At 39.1% G+C, this 21,647-nt stretch overlaps 2 protein-coding genes across 3 annotated transcripts; one reads left to right on the top strand and one right to left on the bottom strand.

Moving 5' to 3' along the window:
- Positions 1–1,297: 1,297 nt before the first annotated feature.
- Positions 1,298–10,562, top strand: prdx6.S (peroxiredoxin 6 S homeolog). The gene is given in 5 exon segments (NM_001089200.2): positions 1,298–1,447; positions 4,745–4,901; positions 7,085–7,231; positions 7,333–7,479; positions 9,876–10,562. Coding segments are annotated over 5 exon segments (675 nt in total). The 5' UTR covers positions 1,298–1,355; the 3' UTR covers positions 10,008–10,562.
- Positions 10,563–11,137: 575 nt separating this feature from the next.
- On the bottom strand, positions 11,138–21,514 carry ankrd45.S (ankyrin repeat domain 45 S homeolog). Of its 2 annotated transcripts, none has more exon segments than NM_001095276.1 (6): positions 11,138–11,242; positions 12,664–12,799; positions 15,974–16,068; positions 19,424–19,591; positions 19,914–20,303; positions 21,291–21,331. In NM_001095276.1, coding segments are annotated over 5 exon segments (684 nt in total). In that variant the 5' UTR covers positions 20,164–20,303; positions 21,291–21,331; the 3' UTR covers positions 11,138–11,207.
- Positions 21,515–21,647: the final 133 nt, after the last annotated feature.

Here is a 21,647-nt window from a genome sequence, read left to right as displayed (position 1 = left end):
TAGTGGCATATCGGGGAAAGATCCGCTCGTTTGGCGATGTCGCCAAACGAGCGGATCTTTGAGTCTATGGCCACCTTTAGGCCTATTGGACCAATTGGGCCCAAAAGGGCCCCGCACCTCTGGGGGCCCCGCACCACAGGGCAGCACAGATAATATTTCCCTCAGCACATGATGCTGCCTGGTCTGCCCTTAACTTTGAGAGTCCAGCCCATCCCCAAATCCATAGGTCCAGCCCATCCCCAACTCTGATAACCAGCCTATCCCCCAACTCCATAGGTCTAGCCTGCCCCCAACTCTCATAGGCCCAGCTTTCCTCCAACCTTTATAGGCCCTGCCTGCCCCCAATCCAACCAAGCCTGCTCCCAAGCAGAATCGGCCCAGCCTGCCCCAAACTAATTGGCCCAGTCCACTCTCCTATTTCCTCCCTCTCTCTCTCTCTTACCCTGTGTGCCCCTATTATGTGCCCCTATTTCATCCCTCTCACTCTCTTACCTTGTCTGCCCCTTTCCTTTCTATTTTGTGCCTGTATGCCCTTATTTTCCTAAATACTTGGTGTGTCAGTAGCCAGCAACACTTTGTCTAGGGGCCCCGCCAACATGGTCCCAATTGGGCCCCACATTTGATAGGATCAGCCCTGCGTGTATGGCCACCTTTAAAGCAACAGTTTAAAGCTGGCCATAGACACAAAGATTTGTATGATTTTCGGACCGTGTGTGGAGAGTCCTGACATTTTTCGTCCCAGAGAGATCGTCGTTTGGTCGATAATTTCTCTGCGTACGATCGGCAGACTACATGTATTGCTGATCGTATGATTTTCAGAGGGAGACTGTCACTAGCTTTTGTTGGACATAAAATTTCGTTACGATTGCTGTCAGGGGCAGAACATCGGCTGATCTGTTCTTTTCTACTTTATTTGATCTGAATGGTTAGAGGCAGGTCAGAATATGGGGAAGTCCGATCGTTCGATCTTTGCGTCTATGGGCAGCTTTGAAGCTTCATGATGCTGCACAAGAAACAAGCTGGTAGATTTGCCACGTCCCCTCAAATGAATTGTGGCTGATGGAGGAGAATGGAAGGCACACATTGAGTCAGTATAGGCTGTACGATGGAGGAACACTATTTACTTTAGCGCAATGTCCATTTGTCATGCAGGACGTGCAGCACAGGGTGTATGAGGCGGTAATGGCAGACGTTGCGATTTTGCGCTCTCTCTCCTGTTGCGCCATAACGTGACCAGAGTTCATTTCATAAGCCCCACCCCATTGATCCGCCCCTGCAATGAAAAGCAGTTCCCGCCACCTCTCACTCTGGTGTCTGACAGACTTGTGCGCTCTGTGACAGCCGCTGTCGCCGCTATGCCTGGAATCCTGCTAGGAGACGTCTTTCCTAACTTCGAGGCGGACACCACCATTGGCAGAATCAAGTTTCACGATTTCCTCGGGAATTCGTAAGTGTTTTATACATTGCTGGATGCGCCTGCGATTGAAAGCGCCGGCGTCATATTAGGTCACTCGCAGACGGACAGTATCCTTGCGCGCACGGTGGGACTGTGATCTGTCAATGCTCCCTGCGCGGCCAATCTGATAGTTCCCTGACAGGGAGGCGGCATAATATCGGGCCTGTTTTACCGTAAAGCCTCGAGCGTTCCGAATCTACAGATTGAGCCTGGCCCGTTTTATGGAGCGTCGAAACTTACTTGCAGCAGGGCCTACTCACTGCAGTTTTATATATATATTTAAGATCTTAAGGTGACCTTTAAACAGTGATCAAATGCAGCGCTGCAGCTGCCATTATGAAGGAAGCCACTGTTCTTTACCAATTTTACTATGAGGTACAGAGTGATCTTCTGAGACAATTTGTAATTTTTTTTTATCTAATGTCTGAGATATTTAAGCTTTTATTCAGCAGCTCATCCATTTGCATTATAAGCTTTCTGGTAGCTAGGGTGCAAATTCCCCTAGCAACCATGCACTGATGTGAATAAGAGACTGGAATATGAATAGGAGAGGTCTGAATAGAAAGACAAGGAATAAAAAAATAACAATACATTTGTAGCCTTACAGAGCATTTGTTTTTTTGTTTTTTTAAAAAGGAGTCAGCGACCCCCATTTGAAAGCTGCAGAGCATGTAAAAAAAACGCTCTGTGAGGCAACAAATGTATTATTATTGCTACTTTCATTATTCATCTTTCTATGAGGCCTCTCTTATTCATATTCTAGACTTTTATTCAAATCAATTTATGGTTGCTACGGTAGTTTGGACCCTAGCAACTAGATTGCTGAAACTGCAAACTGGCGAGCTGCTGAATAAAAAGCTGACTTACACAAAAGCCAGAAATAATAATAATAAAAGAAAACCAATTGCAAATTTTCTCAAACTCAGAATCTATTCTTTCCAGTAATGTGTAGTTTTCTAGGGTAAGCCTAGTGGTATGTGGTATAGTGGTTAGTGCTATGTTTGGCCTTGAAATCAGAAGTATGCAGTTTTGAGCTTTGGAAATTTGGTAGTGTACTGCTTGGAGTTTTTGACTTATACAAGTGAGAAATCTCCATAAAACTATATAATTGGTATTGACGTTCAGGAGACAGGACTTTCCAAATCTGATGTGTCCTTGTGCATAAAATAAATTATGTTTCTGATACAGGGAGTCCTCGAGTTACAAACATCCAACATACATACAACTCACACTTACAAATGGAGGCTATTACAGTAACATACTGTGCTTTGCTTGGCCTTTATTAGCATTTAGCTTTAATAAGCCATCTGCCCCGATCCCCACTGGCCTGTGTTCTCTACTGCAGAGCACAGAAAGGTAAAAATAAATATTATGCTAAGACAAACATCTGTCGAAGTTGCATTTAATTAAGTAATGTACCTGTTCCAACTTACATACACATTCAACTTTAGAACAAACCTACTGACCCTATCTCGTACGTAACCCAGGGACTGCCTGGATATGTGTTTGTAGTGTGGGAAAAGTGATTTTTTTTTTCACTTTTAAACACTATATCTTTTTACGGAAGTGGAATTACACCAAAATAGCATATTTTGAAAGTTTAGGTTGTCCTGAAAAAAATGACGTTTTTCTGGGTAAACTAAAAGACCCCATCAGGAAAGGCCCCTAAAGTGAAAGAGCACAAAATGTTCAGATATGGTCTGGCAATAAAAGTACCAAATCGGCTGGCAGTGAAAGGGGTTAAAGAGCTGGGAAAACTCAATGTATAATCTCTTTATGCTCTAGCCATGCTTTTCTAATAAGCACTGTTTGGCACATACACTACATTCCTAACCCCGTGGTTTATCTGTTTTGTTTATAGAGTCTGCAAGTTCAGTTACTAAAATCTTCTGTTACCTTAGAAAAGATACCAGTCTGCTCACTATTTTGCAATATCTGTAATAATGGTAGTAATTATTTGCAATTCCCCCTAATTTCTTTTGAGTTGTGTACACAAAAAAAATGATCTTGGTGTATGGGAGAGGTGGGTGGGCTAGAATAAGGACCCGTGGAGGCCTATTTATTAAAGGTCGACCTTTAGAGTGGTTTTTGAAGATCTTTCAGATTGTAAAAGGAGCATCTGCAATTGCCTTCTACATGATTTTGACAGGTTTTAGCTGGAGTGTTTTCAGATTTGGAATCATTGCAGTTTTGTTACATGATAAATCCCAGTAAAGTCGCAGTTTCTTTTTTTCCCCACAACTTTTTTGGTTTTAAAAAGCCTGACCCCAAAAAAAGTCACAGTTTAGTTAATAAGCTCCTTAGGGGTATATTTATCAAAGAGTGAAGTTAATAGTGAAGTTCCGCCACTAGAGTGAAATTCCGTCACTTCCCATTCATTTCTATGGGGTTTTTAAAGGCGTATTTATCAAAGGGTGAAATTTCACTTTCACCCATTGATAAATACGCCTTTCAAAATCCCATAGAAATGAATGGAGAGCTGCGGAACTTCACTCTTTGATAAATTTACCCCTTAGTGTCCGTGACAAAAAAACTTCTTGTGCCTCAGAATTTGTGTGCATTTACACACAAGTGCGTGGTTTTAAAGCAAACTACATGTGTGTACACCCTGTACACGGGCCAAATGGATGAAGATTGTAAAAGTGTGCAAAATGCACAAAATCTTGCAGCAGCAGCAGAAAGTGGCAACAACTGCTTTTCACTTATTCAAATGCTGATGCCTCGCAACTGACTGACATAGTGCAGCAGCAGATGACATTTTCTAAGCAGTCCTATTCTGCTCTTTTAAATTCTTTGCTAGACCCTGTTTATCACTTGTACAGGTATGAGATCTGTTTCCTGGAAACCCATTATCCAGAAAGTTCTGAAATACGGGAAGCCTATCTCCCATAGACCCATTTTCATTGAATAATTGAAATATTTTCAAACATTTTCCTTTTTCTCTGTAATAATATAACCGTACCTTGTACTTGATCCAAACTAAGATAGAATAAATCCTTATTTGAAGCAAAACCAGCCTATTGGGTTTATTTAATGCTTACATTATTTTTTAGTGGACTTAGGGTATGAAGATTCAAATTATGGAAAGATACCTTATCCAGAAAACCCCAGGTCCCGAGCATTCTGGATAACTGGATCCATGCCTGTATTGAATATTGCTCATATTTCTGTATGTTCAATGTATGTGCACAGCTATTGTATGTTGGCACGTATAAATACTTAATATTATCACTTGATTGTGAATGTATTATATGCTACTGAAAATTCAAAAACTGCTTCTCATTGCAGATGGGGTGTCCTTTTCTCACACCCACGGGATTATACCCCTGTCTGCACCACTGAGCTTGGACGTTGTGTAAAGCTGGCTCCGGAGTTCAAAAAACGCAATGTTTCCATGATCGCCCTGTCAATAGACTCTGTGGAGGATCATCTCGGCTGGAGCAAGGTATTCATTATCCTTAACCTGCAACACCTATTTCTGCCTGCCCAGGTCTCTTCTCCACTAGCTAGGAAATAATTTCAGTATGTCTTGTCTGAAGGGTTTGGATATAACCAAGTCTAGAATTAGTAGCTGTTTTTTTGAGTGTTAACTTGTTTACCACAGTTGGACTTCAGTACAATGTTCAGATTTACATATGATTTGGTATTTGATGGTCTTAAACAATAGTACATGTACAAAGAGAGAGGTGATGTGAGTAATAAAATAACATAGTATGTTGTAGTTGAAGTTCACCGTCCTACAACATACTAAAAGATTTAAATACTGACAGAAGGCCATTCCACTCAATTACTACTTCTTTCCTGGGCTAGCGCTTGTTTTAGGAAAAAAGTAACACAGCGTCACTATCTCGCCTTTCCCAGTTGTCCTCAGCGAAGATTCTCACATCCACAGTAGAACACGGTAGAATAAAAACTTTACTCTACTGCATATGGGGCGCATTCATCAAAGTTTGAAAGCACACACTTTCTACTCATTCTTTACTTATAGAAGCCTATTGGGTGAAGGTTAGAGTTCACCATTTGTTAATTACTCCAGACCTGGGGTTTTCCGGATGAAGGGTCTGTCTGAAGTACCTTAAGTCTACTAAAAAAACTAATTTAAACAATAGGATTGTTTTGCCTCCAACAATTATTAATTATATCTTAGTTTGGATCAAGTACAAGGTGCTGTTTGTTTATTACAGGGAAAAAGGTAATAAATTATTTCATTGAAATGGAGTCTAAGGGAGATGGCCTTCCTGCAATTCAGAGCTTTCTTGATAATGGGTTTCCGGATAACTGATCCTGTAACCATACTTGGGTATGCATTTTTATCCTAAAAGAAGCACCGTCCCAAGGGGATAAAATATGTTGATTTACACCCTTATGTGAATCAAGCTTTTCTTGCCTTTTGAATTAAGGTTTTAGTATGTTGTAGGTCAGGGCTGTAGGCCTGTGACTCCCCCTTGTGTTGACATACAAGTCTGCCTGCTGTGATTCCATACCTTGTGTAAGCTTTAAAAGGTATCAGCCCTGCACTTTGCACACCTCAGAACCAGACAGAAAGTGCCCACATTATTCACCTGGAGGGGCACCAGCATTGTGTCACTGTATGTACTGTTCATCTTAGAGTCATGATAGGTTTCTCTGTCTCCTGCTTTATTCTACCTTCCCTGTGTGTGTCCTACTCTGCCAGTCCTATGCTTCCTGGGTGTGACACATTTTGAGAAACTTGCCTCAGGCGGCAACGCCGGAGAGGTTTCCAGGGGCGGCAAAAAGCCGCTCCTGGTACCTTTTTAAGAGCCGAATTTCCCTTTTTTAAACCTGAAATTCAGCTTAACTATTGCGCTCTCCGCATTAGTGTACCTGCCTCCCCTCCCAAAAGGTAAGCCGACAAGGCAGAGCTTTCATTAGAATCAGCGCTGCTCCCTGTGTGTGCCATACTCTGTACCCTGTGGAACATTAGCCTGGTAGAGTTTGTTCTGGGGGTTTGTTAGCATTTGGAAATTGTTGTTAGGGGCCCCTAAGGTGTTTAATCGTGTGCTGGGGGCCCTGTTGTAGATGAACCTAAACTTAAAATGGTCTAGATTATTATATATATATATATATATTTTTTTTTTTTAATATTTGCGTTACAAATCTGTGTACAACTCCAGAAGCAAGTCTACTGTCTATGAAGCTAGATTTTTTTTTTATATATTTTCATATATTTGTTCAAACGTTTACCTTGACTTTTAGGCCTAAGTGACTTTAGGAAGCAGGTTTTTCATATGTTCAATCGCAGTTCCTGCCACTCTTTTTAATATGCTGTTTTAACATTTTTAAAATCAAACTACTTGTGATTGCAGCATGTATCAGGCAAAAATAAATTCTATGCAAGTGTGCAATTTATAGAAATTTGAAAAGCATACCATGTATAAATAGATATAAACAAATATATATTTATTTTTTTTCAAACTATATATTCCTCTGTTTTATAAAAAATATTCTCAGAAAAAGCATGAACAAGTGAATTGGTCATGGAAAAATTATTTAGAGAACCTTTGGGGGGATTACCATTGCATGCTTTGAACATATGTGTTGTTATATGTGCTCTGACTTTTTCCATTAATTACAGTATGTTTAATGACGACTGTTGCTTTCATTTAGGACATCAACTCTTATAACTGTGATGAGCCCACAGAGACACTACCCTTTCCTATTATTGCTGATCCCAAAAGGGAACTGGCTGTACAACTTGGTATGCTTGACCCTGATGAGAAGGACATGCAGGGGATGCCAGTGACTGCAAGATGTGTGAGTATCTGAGCTCTGTGGTTCATGAACGGTATAAATATGGGGGTTTCAATGTAAAATTATCCCTACAGAGAACAAACAATTTTAGTTTCTTTCCTTAGGTTTTCATCATTGGCCCTGATAAGAAAATGAAGCTTTCTATTTTGTATCCAGCCACTACTGGAAGAAATTTTGATGAAATTTTGAGAGTTGTGGATTCTCTTCAACTGACTGCAGTTCATAATGTTGCAACTCCGGTGGATTGGAAGGTAAAATAAAATGAGATTTTATACTCATTCATGGGGTTTTGGTATCCTGTAGGTGGAGTGTGAAGAATGTCTAATGTTAGCAGACAGCCTTCAGCCTGACATACATGATTCCACAAATGTTAGAGAATCCAGGATAGTCTGTCTTGCAGATAAATGGACAAACCAGTGGGTTTGCTCCAAATGTAGTAACATTTTTTACCCCTAGTTGTATAGCTAGAGTGAATCATATTAAATTATAATTTACTGCAGGCATCTCCTTTTGGTGCTAGGTGCTTGAGTATAGGGAAATGACATCTGTTGTACCCCATACATAGGTCTCCTGCCAATCCTTCATTAATGTCATTTTATGCATGGAGTCCCTAACATACGGTATGTTGAAAGACATAACACCAGGGGTTGTAACAAAATGTCAGTAATCCTAGATAGTACCTCATTCAAGAAGCTTGACCTTTCATGGGTGATGAAGTTTATGTATTTTAGGTTGGATATAAAACAATGGAACACCAGAGCACTCAAGCACCAGTACAGATTTGCCATATTCAATCTCAGTAATGTCTCTTTCATTTTTAATCTTTAATAATTTAATCTTTCCTTTGTAACACCAACTTAATCTCATAGGAGGGCTAATCATGTTTTTATATGTAAATCAATATTACTTTGGAATACTAGTGTTGTTGCATGAAGTGCATCAGACAGGTGTATGTAACCTTTTGCTAGGTGACAATATACTCTCTTGTGGCAAGCCTAAAATCGGGGAGCAGGAGTTTGGAATCTTCCACAAGCTACGTATTTGCGGCTGGTTGAAATAATTATTTCTACATAAACAATTTAACACTGAACTTACACTATCCACTGCACAAAAAAACTAGCGAAGGGCTTAGGGCTGCTATGCACCCAAGGCAGCTAATTCACTTGGTGAGAGATGTTCAACTGGGATTTAGAATTTTTTACTGGTATGGGAAATATTAATTTATTTTGCTATTGGTTAACATGAAAGATTTTATGGAGTTTTTTTTAATGGTATAAGTAAATGTGCAGTACATACATGTTGTCAATTAATGTACTGCACTAGTGCTAGGGATGCCTGAAACACAGGAAAATTGTAGCTGTGCAACACTAAGGGGCATATTTTTCAAGGGTCGAATTTCGAATTGAAAAAACGTCGAAATTCAAAAAGACCAACCGAAATTAAGTCCAAGTTTTTTGGTCGAATAGGTCCGTATTCGGTCGAATTCAAATCGTACGAATCGAAGGAATAGTGCATTCGATCGAATCCGATTAGGATTTTTCAAAGTCTACCAATTGACTCCAAATAGGTTCTAGGAGGTCCCCCATAGGCTAATACAGCAATTCGGCAGGTTTTAGATGGAAAATGGGCGAAGTCGAAATTTTAAAGAGACAGTACATGATAAATTTCATATTTTTTCCAAAATTTAATTTGGACAATTCCCTAGTTGAAGTACACCAAAATAGCTCGAAATACAAATTTTTTTCATTCAAAGATTCACCTCGACCTTTGATAAATCTGCCCCAAAGAGAAAAAGTACCTCTGATCGCTGCATCATTAAAGAAAAGGCTTGCTAGCCCAGGAAGTAAGTGACTGGAGGGTACTAACATGATTCTATCTTTTCTTGTTCTTTTGAATCAGTAAGGACAGTAGAATGAGTATTGGTCATCCAGGTATCAATAATTGCATAAAACTATATTATTCAGAAAAGATGGGTTTAAAGGGGACCCGTCACCTAAAAAAAATTTCAAATCCTATTTGATCACATTAGTCAAGCAAATTTAACTTTAATTACACTTAATAAGTTATTTGAATTTTGTTTCCTTCGGTCTGGGAATTCATAATAACAGCAAGCAGGCAGCCATTATATGGACACTGTTATTAAGGCAAGACGTGCATCAGAATGGGGGACACGATGCCCATCCGCATGCCCTGGGTACACAATTAAACAGTGAAGAGAATGGGGGAATAAGTGGGGAGCAGTGACACCTAGGAATTGCTGAATGGAAAGTGAAAGTAATTGCTTGCCCCACGGGCATAGAGGAGGGGCAGACAATATTTAATTGACAGCTGAGATTTTTAAATGAGTTTACAACAGCTATGAATGCTTTAATAAAAATTGGATTTCATGTTTAATTTGAAAAGGACTTTTATTATACAGATGTGTCTGGGTGACAGGTCCACTTTAACTGATCATCTTTAAATCCTGCTTTGGCATTAAAACAGACAGGATAAAATTTGCATAGCGAGTACATTATATGATGTACTTCATGGTAAGTACTGTACATGTATGTATACGTGGAGTTCAAACAAGTAAATCATACAATCACTTTGCAATATTGTCAAAACAAAGTGGATAACTATTTTAATTAATGTTTCTCTTAACTAGCCGGGTGATCGAGTCATGGTACCCCCAAATGTTCCTGAAGAAGAAGCAAGTAAAATATTTACATGCGGCGTCTTCACCAAAGAGCTCCCTTCTGGAAAGAAATACCTGAGATACACTGCACAGCCACAATAAGCAGCAATAAAACGGATACTTAATGAATTATCTCTTTGTCAACAACAATAGTGATTTATTCATATGCATGATTGATCTTTTTTGATCTTGTGATTTTTTGGGACAGCAAATAAGCAAATCTGAAATTCATCTGGAAGGGGGTCTAAAACAGTTCAAAAAGCATTGTCCTCAATGAGTCTATTAACTTTGAAGCCAATGGCACATGAAGAGAACTGTTGCCCATGGGAAGTTGACATCCTGTGGGCAACAAATGCTAGAAAATACCTTCACAATCCAGCATAACTGCGAGAAAATATCTTATGTATTATACTAGATGACTGCATGTTTTGAATTGGCTAGCCTATGAAATATTTTCAATAAACTTCAAAACTTCAGGTATTTTCCTCTAGTGCCTTTCAAGAAAGCCAGCAGGCACATAATCACTTTGCCAAAGACTTCATTGGTGCTGATGATTTAATAAAACCAAGTCATGTATGTTTGACCGCAGTCTATATGATCCTATTTTTTCCTGCTAAATAAATCTTGTACTTGAATTATAAAGCTTTTTCCTGCTTTTAATCGGGACACCAATTTTTTTTAAAAAAATGCATCTTGGATTTTGAATTACTTTATTTTGTCTCTTTAAATATGCTCTAGTTAATTACTTTTTTCTCTCCATGGTTCAAATATTGGTGTTTAAGATTTTTTTGTGGAAGTTCATGCATGTTAATATTTTGTACAGAAAGATTTACACATGTCCGTTCAAATGCACCAAAACATGCCTATTGCAGTTTGTGTATTCATTTAAATGTTAAAAGTTGGTCACATAGTTTCATGATTTTCCATCATGTGCTTGCTTGTATGCACTTAAAAAAATGTGTAGTTCCACCAAAGGGGAACTACACTCCTAAAAACATTTTTAGCTGTGATGGATGAACTGAACTAGCATTTTTCATAGTTTTACACGTAACAACGAAATGCTGCATCTCAGATTAGATTGTCAAATGAGAGCAAAGCACCAACCCATGTGTCACTGCTCTGAGCATCTTTATAATTGCATTCCCAGTTTGTATACTCACAGCAATGTACAGGATTTTGCTTGTGTATGTGTGGTATTTATTATATATGTAAAAGTTTATACAGGGCAAATTCAATATTTTCATAATTTTATTTTTGCTGAAAAATTATGTACATGGGGAAAGTGATTTAAGCTTTCGTCCCTTATGATTTACTGGTGTATTTTCCACTGTCAGGAGCTGCAATGATAAAATGAAGAAAAGCAATTATTCCAAAGTTAACCACAGTGAAAATGATACTTAAAGGACCAGTAACATCAAAAATGTTTTTTAAAAAATTCGTTAGTACACAATGAAAAAAAAACCAACACAAATTATACTTTAAAAAAAGCAAAGTCTTTATTAAGAAATAACTTACAGAAACTCTGCTTCCTGTCTTGTACAGAAACGGCGAAAGGGTGACCATCCATTGAGCGGCACTTGATTTCTCCTCCCTGGCTCTCTGCTGCTGGATCTTTTAGCTGCCACATTCTGTGCTTTCTGTAGTACAGCAGCGCTTCCAGCATGAACTTTCTGCAGATCTGCGGTGCCTTGCTCATCGGTTCCAGCCGCGGTGCAATTACCAACATCCCCGAGGCGCCTTCTGCATTCGCTAATTATCCCAGATCTATGGGTACAGGATGGGAAGGACCGGACATTAAAAGCCGGCTCTGGATGCTGCTGCTCCCCTTCGCCTCTTGAGCCGGTTGATCTCTTACTGCTGCCCCTGCGCACCGTATCTTCCTGGCCCAGTCTCCCCTCTTGCTGGCTGCCCGGGAACAACTGCCGGCGAATTGCTTTGTTTGAATTCCATTTCCCTGCGCACCGGAACACGCATTGAGTTGTGCACAGATATACACACGGTGGAAGACACGATGCCAGTGCGCAGGGAAATGGAATGCGTCTGACATGTAATTCAAACAAAGCAATTCGCCGGCAGTTGTTCCCGGGCAGCCAGAAGAGGGGAGACTGGGCCAGGAAGATACGGTGCCGGTGCGCAGGGGCAGCAGTAAGAGATCAACTGGCTCAAGAGGCGAAGGGCAGCAGCAGCATCCAGAGCCGGCTTTTAATGTCCGGACCTTCCCGTCCTGTACCCATAGATCTGGGATAATTAGCGAATGCAGAAGGCGCCTCGGGGATGTTGGTAATTGCACCACGGCTGGAACCGATGAGCAAGGCACCGCAGATCTGCAGAAAGTTCATGCTGGAAGCGCTGCTGTACTACAGAAAGCCCAGAATGTGGCAGCTAAAAGATCCAGCAGCAGAGAGCCAGGGAGGAGAAATCAAGTGCCGCTCAATGGATGGTCGCCCTTTTGCCGTCTCTGTACAAGACAGGAAGCAGAGTTTCTGTAAGTTATTTCTTAATAAAGACTGCTTTTTTTAAAGTATAATTTGTGTTGGTTTTTTTTTTTAGTTGTGTACTAACGAATTTTTAATTTTTTTTATGTTACTGGTCCTTTAATGGAACAATAAATGCAGTTGCTGTGTCCCTGTGCCTCAATGAGAGAGTGTATATATTTTCATCTATCTATTGTAAAAACCTCCTGTCTAAGGGTTTAAATTAGCCAACAAGTAAAATATGTTTTCACTTTTTATAAGTGATAAAAAAGAAAACCACTTACTAGTGTTAAGCTTGCTTAAGATAGTTTGCATAATAGCTTCCAGTTGCTGCTTCTGTTCCACAAAATCATGAGTGGTTGGGTTCTTTGTATGCTCTAACCAATCATTCTTGTATTTACAGGCAGCCATAGTCTGGTGCTGTATAAAAGAAAAAAAAAATACGTACTCAGATCCACCACTTGATAAAGCAAAACAGTAAAGGTGGCCATAGATGTAACAATTTTCCTGCGACCATTGGTTGTCAGACAGATTGTTTATTTCAATATAAATGTGTTCAAGCTATATCATGGATATAGATTCTTCACTAACAGTTGATGTTTCGCTCATACAACGCAAATTCACTAACATGTGAAGTTGCATCCAGGGCGCCAAACGCTGGCGAAGTTGCACTAGCGTTAATTTGGCAAGCAGAGCGAAGTTGCGCTAGCGTTGGCTAATTTGCATAGAGTGGGAAGTTAAAGTTGAATGGACATATATGTTGCAGCAAATACATTACACAAGTCCAGGAAAGCTTAATAAAAGAAAATAGAGTTGTTAATAAATGTTGTAAATCAGCAATCCGGAAGGCTAAGAAAAGAAATGAAGAGTTAATTGCGGTGGAGGTGAAAACTAACCCTAAAAAGTTTTTTAAATATATTAATAGTAAAAAGATGCAGGTTGAGAGTGTTGCTCCATTAAATAATGGTACCAGTATGGTTGTAACAGATACAGATAAGGCAAATGTGTTAAATCAGTTCTTTTCTTCAGTGTATACAATAGAGGAGTCTTGGTTCACAGGCTCACTTAATAACTGCACAAATGGTTCAGCTCAATCTAGTCTGTGGCTGACTCAGGATATGATTCAAAAAGCTTTAATACAAATTAATGTAAACAAGGCTCCAGGGCCTGATGGCATACACCCCCGGGTTCTAAGAGAGCTTAGTTCAGTTTTAGACCAGCCCTTATTTCTGATTTTCTCAGAGTCACTGTCATCTGGTATGGTGCCTATGGATTGGAGAACAGCTGATGTTATTCCAATATTTAAAAAGGGATTACGATCTCAGCCTGGCAATTATAGGCCAGTAAACTTGACATCTGTGGTGGGCAAATTATTTGAAGGCTTGTTAAGGGATCACTTTCAAAATTTTGTACTAATGAATGGCATTATGAGCAACAATCAGCATGGCTTTATGAAGGATAGGTCATGTCAGACAAATTTGATTGCATTTTATGATGTGGTAAGTAAGATTCTGGATAGTGGGGGGGCAGTAGATGTGATCTATTTGGATTTTGCCAAAGCGTTTGATACTGTGCCCCACAAACGACTGCTTTCTAACCTAAGGTCTGTTGGGCTTAATGAAGTCGTTTGCACGTTGTTAGGAAACTGGCTACAGGATCGGGTACAGAGGGTGGTTGTTAATGGGACATTCTCTACTTGGAGTAAGGTTCTTAGTGGGGTCCCCCAGGGCTCAGTATTGGGTCCACTTTTATTTAACTTGTTCATTAATGACTTAGGGGAGGGTATTGTAAGTAATGTATCAGTGTTTGCAGATGACACAAAATTATCCAGCCCAATTAATTCCATCCAGGATGTGGCATCCTTGCAACATGATCTTGACAAACTGGCAATCTGGGCAGCTAAGTGGCAAATGAGATTCAATGTTGATAAATTTAAGGTCATGCACCTGGGATGTAAAAATATCCAAGCCACTTATAACCTTAATGGGACTGCACTAGGCAAATCCATTATGGAAAAGGACCTTGGAGTCCTTGTAGATGATAAACTTGGCTGTAGCAAGCAATGCCAGTCAGCAGCATCAAGGGCAAATAAGGTCTTGAGCTGTATTAAAAGGGGCATAGAGTCAAGGGAGGAGGGGGTCATTCTTCCACTGTATAGAGCACTTGTAAGGCCCCAGAAGGGCAACTAAGCTGGTAAAAGGTATTGAAAATCTTAGCTATGAGGAAAGACTGGCCAAATTGGAGATGTTCACACTGGAGAAGAGGCGCTTAAGGGGTGATATGATGACTATGTATAAATATATAAGGGGATCATATAATAATCTCTCTAATGCTTTATTTACCAGTAGGTCTTTCCAGCTGACACGAGGTCACCCATTCCAATTAGAAGAAAAGAGGTTCCGCCTAAATATTCGGAAGGGGTTTTTTACAGTGAGAGCTGTGAAGATGTGGAATTCTCTCCCTGAATCAGTGGTACAGGCTGATACATTAGATAGCTTTAAGAAGGGGTTGGATGGCTTTTTAGCAAGTAAGGGAATACAGGGTTATGGGAAATAGCTCATAGTCCAAGTTGATCCAGGGACTAGTCCGATTTGTATGCTCTTTTGTAGCCTATCACCCTGAAAAAAGGAAAAGACACCAGCGTTTTTTGGGAAAATTTTTCAACTAAAGTCTGAGGAAGTCCTATCTGCTCTATTGTACTTGACCTGGTCTGAGGTGGGGAAGGCAAGTCTGGCGCAAGAGGTAACGTTCATTTAAATCTGCATCCTAGTGAATTTGCACAGTTCCGTCCCTTTGCCAGAGAGCAACTTCGACTGCCGTTTGAGCGCGAGCGTCAGTCTCTTTCGCTAGCAAAGTTACGCCTGCGTCTGTTAGTAAATCGGCGAAGTACCGAAGCGCTGGTGAGTTTTCACCAGAGTCACTTTGCCCTTTAGTAAATTTGCCCCCAAGTCTTTTGCTGATATCTGTTGGCTTGTCTCCCACCATACACGCACCGAATATCATCCGAAACGTCGCTTCACTACGTGAGACACAATGATAATACTTTGTTATATTGGAGAGAAACATTACTGAGTATGTTGGCCATAGCAAAAAAAAGCAAAGATCTTAATGTTTGTTATTTACAACATCACCAGTAATGCTTCACTCCACTTTTTACACAACATGATCAATAGGCCCCTTTTACAGCAGTAACTCAGCAGCGCCCCCCCCCCCCCCCACAAGAGGCACATTAATAGACCTTTCCTCTTAGTGGGTAGAGGACCAAACCAAGTATTCACCAATAGGAATAAACACGCAAATCGAAACTGTTAGTTAGAAAAAGTATTCACCAGATATAAACGGAACAAGATTCAGGGTTTTGAAGAGAATTCCATATCTGTCCTGCTACAGGAGTGCAAAAAGGTACCCCTCACTCTGTATGCAGTGCTTTATACAGAAGGGCATGGGTGCCTCCGACAAACATTAGCTTGTGTGTGATTCAGAATACACAAACTAGGGAGCTGTTTACTTACCGCTTCCCCATGAAAGGCAAAAAAAGACATCCTTTCACTAATAAATTAAGGGATTGATATGTAAATCTGATTGTTTGCTTACCTTGTATTCTTTGTTGAGTTTCCCTTGCGTTTTTTCTAGATCTGTGAAAGACTGCTGGACAAAGCTGATATACATTTTCAATTCCAGTTTAGCTTCTGTGTGGTAAAAGAGAACAGATATAAAGGAAAAGTGCAAACTAAAATAAAGAGTAGACCATCATTTTATCCACATGCATGTTGCACCATGGGACATATTAATCAGAGGATGAAAAATCTATTTTCCCAAATATATTCTCATATCCTAGTTTATTGTATAGACTTTCTAGGTCCCGAAAAAACTATTTTTTCATTCTTTACCTTTGATAAATATACCACTTACAAACATATTTTTTTCTCAGGGAGGCCTATTTATCAAAATTCCAATTTGTGTAATATGTAAGATTTTTTTCAACTTTGAGCTCTTGCTTTTTTTTTAAAAGAAATCATATAACAAAATTGTATAACATTATGAAAAATAACTTGAATACTTCAAATTTGTCATTTTGTATCAAGAAACTTATTGAAAAAAACATTTTGTATTTGCCATAGACAGCTCCCATTGACTTGTACATGAATTCTGCAGTGTTTAGATGCTGAAGTTTTACAGTTGAATTTTAAAATCTTTTTGTGCTTAATACATTTTGTACATTTGAGTTTTAGAAAGCATAATACGAATTTATCAGTTTTAGTTAAAAATTCAAATGCAAGCCTTGATAAATCACTCCTTTAGAGGCTTATTTATTTCAAGTTAGATTTTTTTTTTTTTTCAAATATCTGTTTATTAAATTTTGAAACAACATAGGAAGTGGGGATACAGAAAGGAAAAGGGAGATGAAGGATACAAGACCATCAACATACATGTTTTTACACATTACATTAGTCTATGATGAGTAATCTGAGAAAGAAACATTGCCAAGTTAGATTTTAAAGATTTTTGAAACCATGGCTAAATTCACAAACGATTGTCACGATTTATTACAAGATCTAGATAACTAAAAACGAAAAAAAAAAAAATCACTAAATGATACACTAAAAAATAATACAAAAACATCTAAAATTCTAAGTTGACTTGAAGCGGTCCAATCAGATCAGTGTAGCTCCCATTGACTTCTGTAGGACCTTTACAACTTTTATTTGGCAAAGTTTTGCCTTTAGGTGGCCATAGACTCAAAGATCCGCTCGTTTGGCGACATCGCCAAACGAGCGGATCTTTCCCCGATATGCCACTAACGGCATGGCTATATCGGGGGTAATCCAAACGTTCGGCCGTATGGCCGAACGATCGAATTACGATGCGCCAAGGGGCTCCGACGGGTCGGTCGGTTAAAAATCAAACCTTCCAGATCGATATCGTGGCCAGATATCGATCGGGAAGACCCGTCGGAAGCCCCCATACACGGGCAGATAAGCTGTCAAATTGGTCCAAACGACCGATATCGGCAGCTTTATCTGCCCGTGTATGGCCACCTTTAGAGGTTTTTGTGTTTTTTACACATAAGGGCAGAAATATTAACGTTCAAATGTCAAATTAGAATTTTTGAAAACCACATTTTTTGAGATTCGTGCGAAAAAAATGAAATTCGATTGTTAGTAAATGGGCCTCTTGGTTTTAGAGCAGTGCTGTGAGGAGCCCAAGGCCACCCAACTTGCTGCCTGCTATCACTGTAAATGGAGGTGCAGATGGAGCTTAGCAGGAACACTGGGTAATTAAAGAAGATATGCGTGTTGATAAGCAGTCACAACATATTCAGATGAACATTTAGATTGAGCATTTCAGTTCAGACAAAGATTCATTTTCAAAGACCACACAACTGTGGCATGTAACTTTTAGCCGACTTTACAGAATGTTTCTTTTTAATACCGGGATAATGGTTTACATCAAATTTTTTGCATTAGGTTTGTTGAGCTAATGTGTATCAAAAACTTGAATTTTAGAGATTAAGAGCATAAATCTACAAAAAATGAGATTATATTTAAAAATCCAGAAACTAAAAGCTTCTGGGCCCATGTAGTAGTCAGTAGACGTTTTTCCAATGTAAATTTACAAATTCAAGGTATTCTATCAAGTTTTTTATATTCAGATTTAAAAAAAAAAAATTTTTAAAGGGCACATTTATTAACATATGGCCACATGGGTTAAATATTGGCCCTGGTATTCACTGGTTAGGAGCAAAACACTTTGCTGTACTGGAACATAAAAGGAGTTAACAGGAAATCAGTCAATGCTAACCTAAGCTAATATATTGAGAGGAACTTCATCTTACAAAGTTAATGGAGCTAAAGTAAAAAGAAAGAAAAAGTGATAAAAGGGCAGAATTACATAGGGTCGAATATTGAGGGTTAATTAACCCTCAATATTCGACTGGCGAATGTAAATCCTTCGACTTCGAATATCGAAGTCAAAGGATTTGGCGCTATTCCTACGAATGATTTGAAGGATTTTAATCCATCGATCGAAGGATTTTCCTTCGATCAGAAAATGCTTAGGAAGCCTATGGGGACCTTCCCCATAGGCTAACATTGGCCTCGGTAGGTTTTAGGTGGCGAACTAGGGGGTCTAAGAATTTTTTAAAGAGACAGTACTTCGACTATCAAATGGTCGAATAATCGAACGATTTTTAGTTCGAGTCGTAGTCGAAGTAGCCCATTCGATGTTCGAAGTAGCCAAAAAAATCATTTGAAATTCGAAGTATTTTTTCTTCTATTCACTCGAGCTAAGTAAATGGGCTCCTAAATGTTACTTAAAAGCAAAATTAAACTAGTACAATGAAGTACAGAGTCCGAATTTTTGTACTTTATTAAACTAAATAAAAAGTCTGGGTGTTGTACTATGGTACACCAATGACATTTTACAAAAAGATGCTACCAGGCAGGACGGTACCAGCCTATAAAATATGTCCAGAGGTAAACACTGTAGTTCGGAATCCCTTATGGGGATTACTTGATGCATGGTAGGTATGGTGCCTTAGCATTTTAATGACTTTTCCTGTGAGACGAAACTGTAACTGAAATGGTATGCACTTGCGTAGAATGATTAACTTTAGTAAAAGAGGGTCAGAAAATCTGTAGTCATCAGTCCCTTTTTGTGTGTCAGGAAAATTACATACACATATATGAAGAAAGAAAAAAGCTCTACAAGAATGTGTTGCACTTTGTTCAGGATTTTAGAGCAGTTAAAACAGTAATTGATTCCCACTAGGTAGTACCTAACCATTTTTAGCCAAATTCCACAGAATCCACCTATTTCTCAATTCGATTTGGCTGCAGCGTTTTACAGTGTGTCAAAAATGAGTGAATTTTTTTTTTTAAATGCATTGAAGTCTATGGGTGACTAATTTTGACGCACAACAATTTTTTGGGTGAAACCTGGCAAACAATTTCACTCATCACTTCTTCTTATTATTCATTATAAGTAGAATGGACTATTCATAGGAATTTTGCGATATGATCAAACAGTAAAAGGTTTTCTTACCAGCCCAGGCCAGGAAATCTGCACATTCAGTTTTATTGTATCGAACTGCTATTTCATACGCCTTTTCATTACAGAAGTTGCAAGCTTTTACATTAGCATCCAATTCTATTAGGGTTTTTAACATGTCCAGTTGGCCCCAAGCTGCAGCACAATGCAGCAGTGAATAGCCTGAAAATAAGCACAAACACTGTGTTTTCTCAGTTTGAAAAATGGTTAAGGTTTACATAAAAAATATATTTTTGAAGACTGCTGCAGTATGATGTATGGCTGTATGTACAATGTCGTTTTGTGCAATTACTGCTAATATGAGTCCTCATGAGCATCCAGCAAAAAATTGCAAGGAGAGTAAACCTCAGGCCCAGAGCATTCTGGATAACAGGTCCCATACCTGTATGTGGAACCCACAAGCACACATATGTTGAAGTGAAGTAAGAATATAACAGCAGAAATTATTTCCATTGTGTGTATGCAAGAAAATGAAACTTCTCACCTCTAGATGTTCGTGAATTTAAATTTGCACCATATTTGATCAATTCTTTAACTATTTCACATCGACCCAGAATGCAAGCTGGAAACAAGACATTTCTTCCCATCAAATCCTTTTTTAGGAGTAGATCTGTTGCTCTCCCTTTTCCAGGTTCAGGGGCATCTTCAAACAACATCTTTAAAGCTTGTAAATCATCCTTCAATGCACACTCCAGTACTGGGTTGACAGTAGGTGCGGCGTATAAAGTTTCCATTTGCAGAATTATCTTTTACTTCTGTTACTTGCAGTGCAGTGCTTTAAATTCATCTATTGCTATCAGAAAAAAAGTGCATTTTCAAAAGGTGTGGGATCTTCAACACCATTGTTGTCATCAAAAACGCATGGTATTTTGCCCTACCCAAAGTATGAATGTGAAATTATTATTAGTACAGTCTATAGAGCTAGAATAATATTTACATTTTTTGGCTATATTCAGAACTATTCAGAAGACAAAGTATCACTGTTCTGATCATGAAGCCTTAGTTTTATAGCATAATGTCTGAAGGATGGAGTCTCTTGCATAAAGAATTCCATGGATGCTAGCCCAGAACACCAGGAGAACCTATATGCACATAGAATTTTTCCTAATAGGAATTTAAGAAACCTGCCATATAATGATGCCAGTCTAAAATAAAAGTATATATGCAAAGGTTGAGGCACATGAGTGGATAGTGGGCCTCTAACAAATTGTGGGTAGCTTGGTCCAGTTGCATAATTTGCACCAGAGCTCATATGTCCCTACTTATGACAAGAATGATATTGTGAAACAAATTGCAATTGGTTTTCATTTTTTAGCATCTGTTATTATTTATACTTTAATCAGCAGCTTTCCGGTTTGCACTTTCAGCAATCTGGTTGCCAGGGTCCAAATTACCGTAGTAACTGATTTGAACAAGAGACTGGAATATCAGTAGTAGAGGACCTGAACAGAAAGATGAGTGATAAAAAATAGAGCAGAAAGAAAACTTGAAAGCCAGAAAGGGTCAAAAGAATGCAAATAATTAAAAAAACTATAAAAATAAATAAATAAATGAATAATCAAGACAAATCTTAGAACTGGTCATTCTATAACACACTAAAAGTTAACTCTACGGTGCACTGACCCTTTAATTCAAGGATCCCTATCACATACACTCACACTATGGTCACCAGACCGACCAAGTATAAAGTACTGTCGTTTGGTCAGTGTGTGTGGCCTCCCCCAGCCCAACACCTAACTTGCACATCATTAAGGCACAAGAATAAGGAAGAGCTTGAGTGTTAAATAGCCCTGTCGTTAAAAGGGCTGCAAGTCACCATTAGTAGTAGTAGTAGTAGAATCTGTCATTCCTTTAAACTTGCCTGTTCAGGTAATGCTCTGCAGACTACAAAAACAAAGTCTGTGGTTGCAACAAGTTGTCATAGCAACAGCGAGCTGAGTTGAAGTGTTCCGGAAATTACCTTCCACATGGAAACACAAACTAAGAGGCATAGTTCCGCTGATTATGCATCACATTCACGTCACGTGACATGCAGAATCACGTGACTTTAATGCGCTGTGCCAACCCAGCAATATTACATTACTGACTGACTGACTGTGTAAGTTATTTGTAATGATGGAATATGTCTTATTTCGCATACTACAGTATCAAGCAATAGTATTTGGCGATTGTTATTGGCTGGTGATCACACGCTGCGCGATGACGTCAGACGCGCCTG

Source organism: Xenopus laevis, chromosome 4S (assembly GCF_017654675.1).
Source record: "Xenopus laevis strain J_2021 chromosome 4S, Xenopus_laevis_v10.1, whole genome shotgun sequence".
In the NCBI taxonomy this organism is placed as follows: Eukaryota; Metazoa; Chordata; class Amphibia; order Anura; family Pipidae; genus Xenopus; species Xenopus laevis.
This window is presented reverse-complemented; position numbering and strand designations above follow the sequence as displayed.

Coding starts and splice junctions, on each gene's coding strand:
- ankrd45.S (XM_018259699.2), bottom strand. CDS start 20,163: ATGGAAACTTTATACGCCGCACCTACTGTCAACCCAGTACTGGAGTGT. Junction 19,592..19,913: donor AAATTCACGAACATCTAGAG/GTGAGAAGTTTC, acceptor GCTTATTTTCAG/GCTATTCACTGCTGCATTGT. Junction 16,069..19,423: donor AGATTTCCTGGCCTGGGCTG/GTAAGAAAACCT, acceptor TTTACCACACAG/AAGCTAAACTGGAATTGAAA.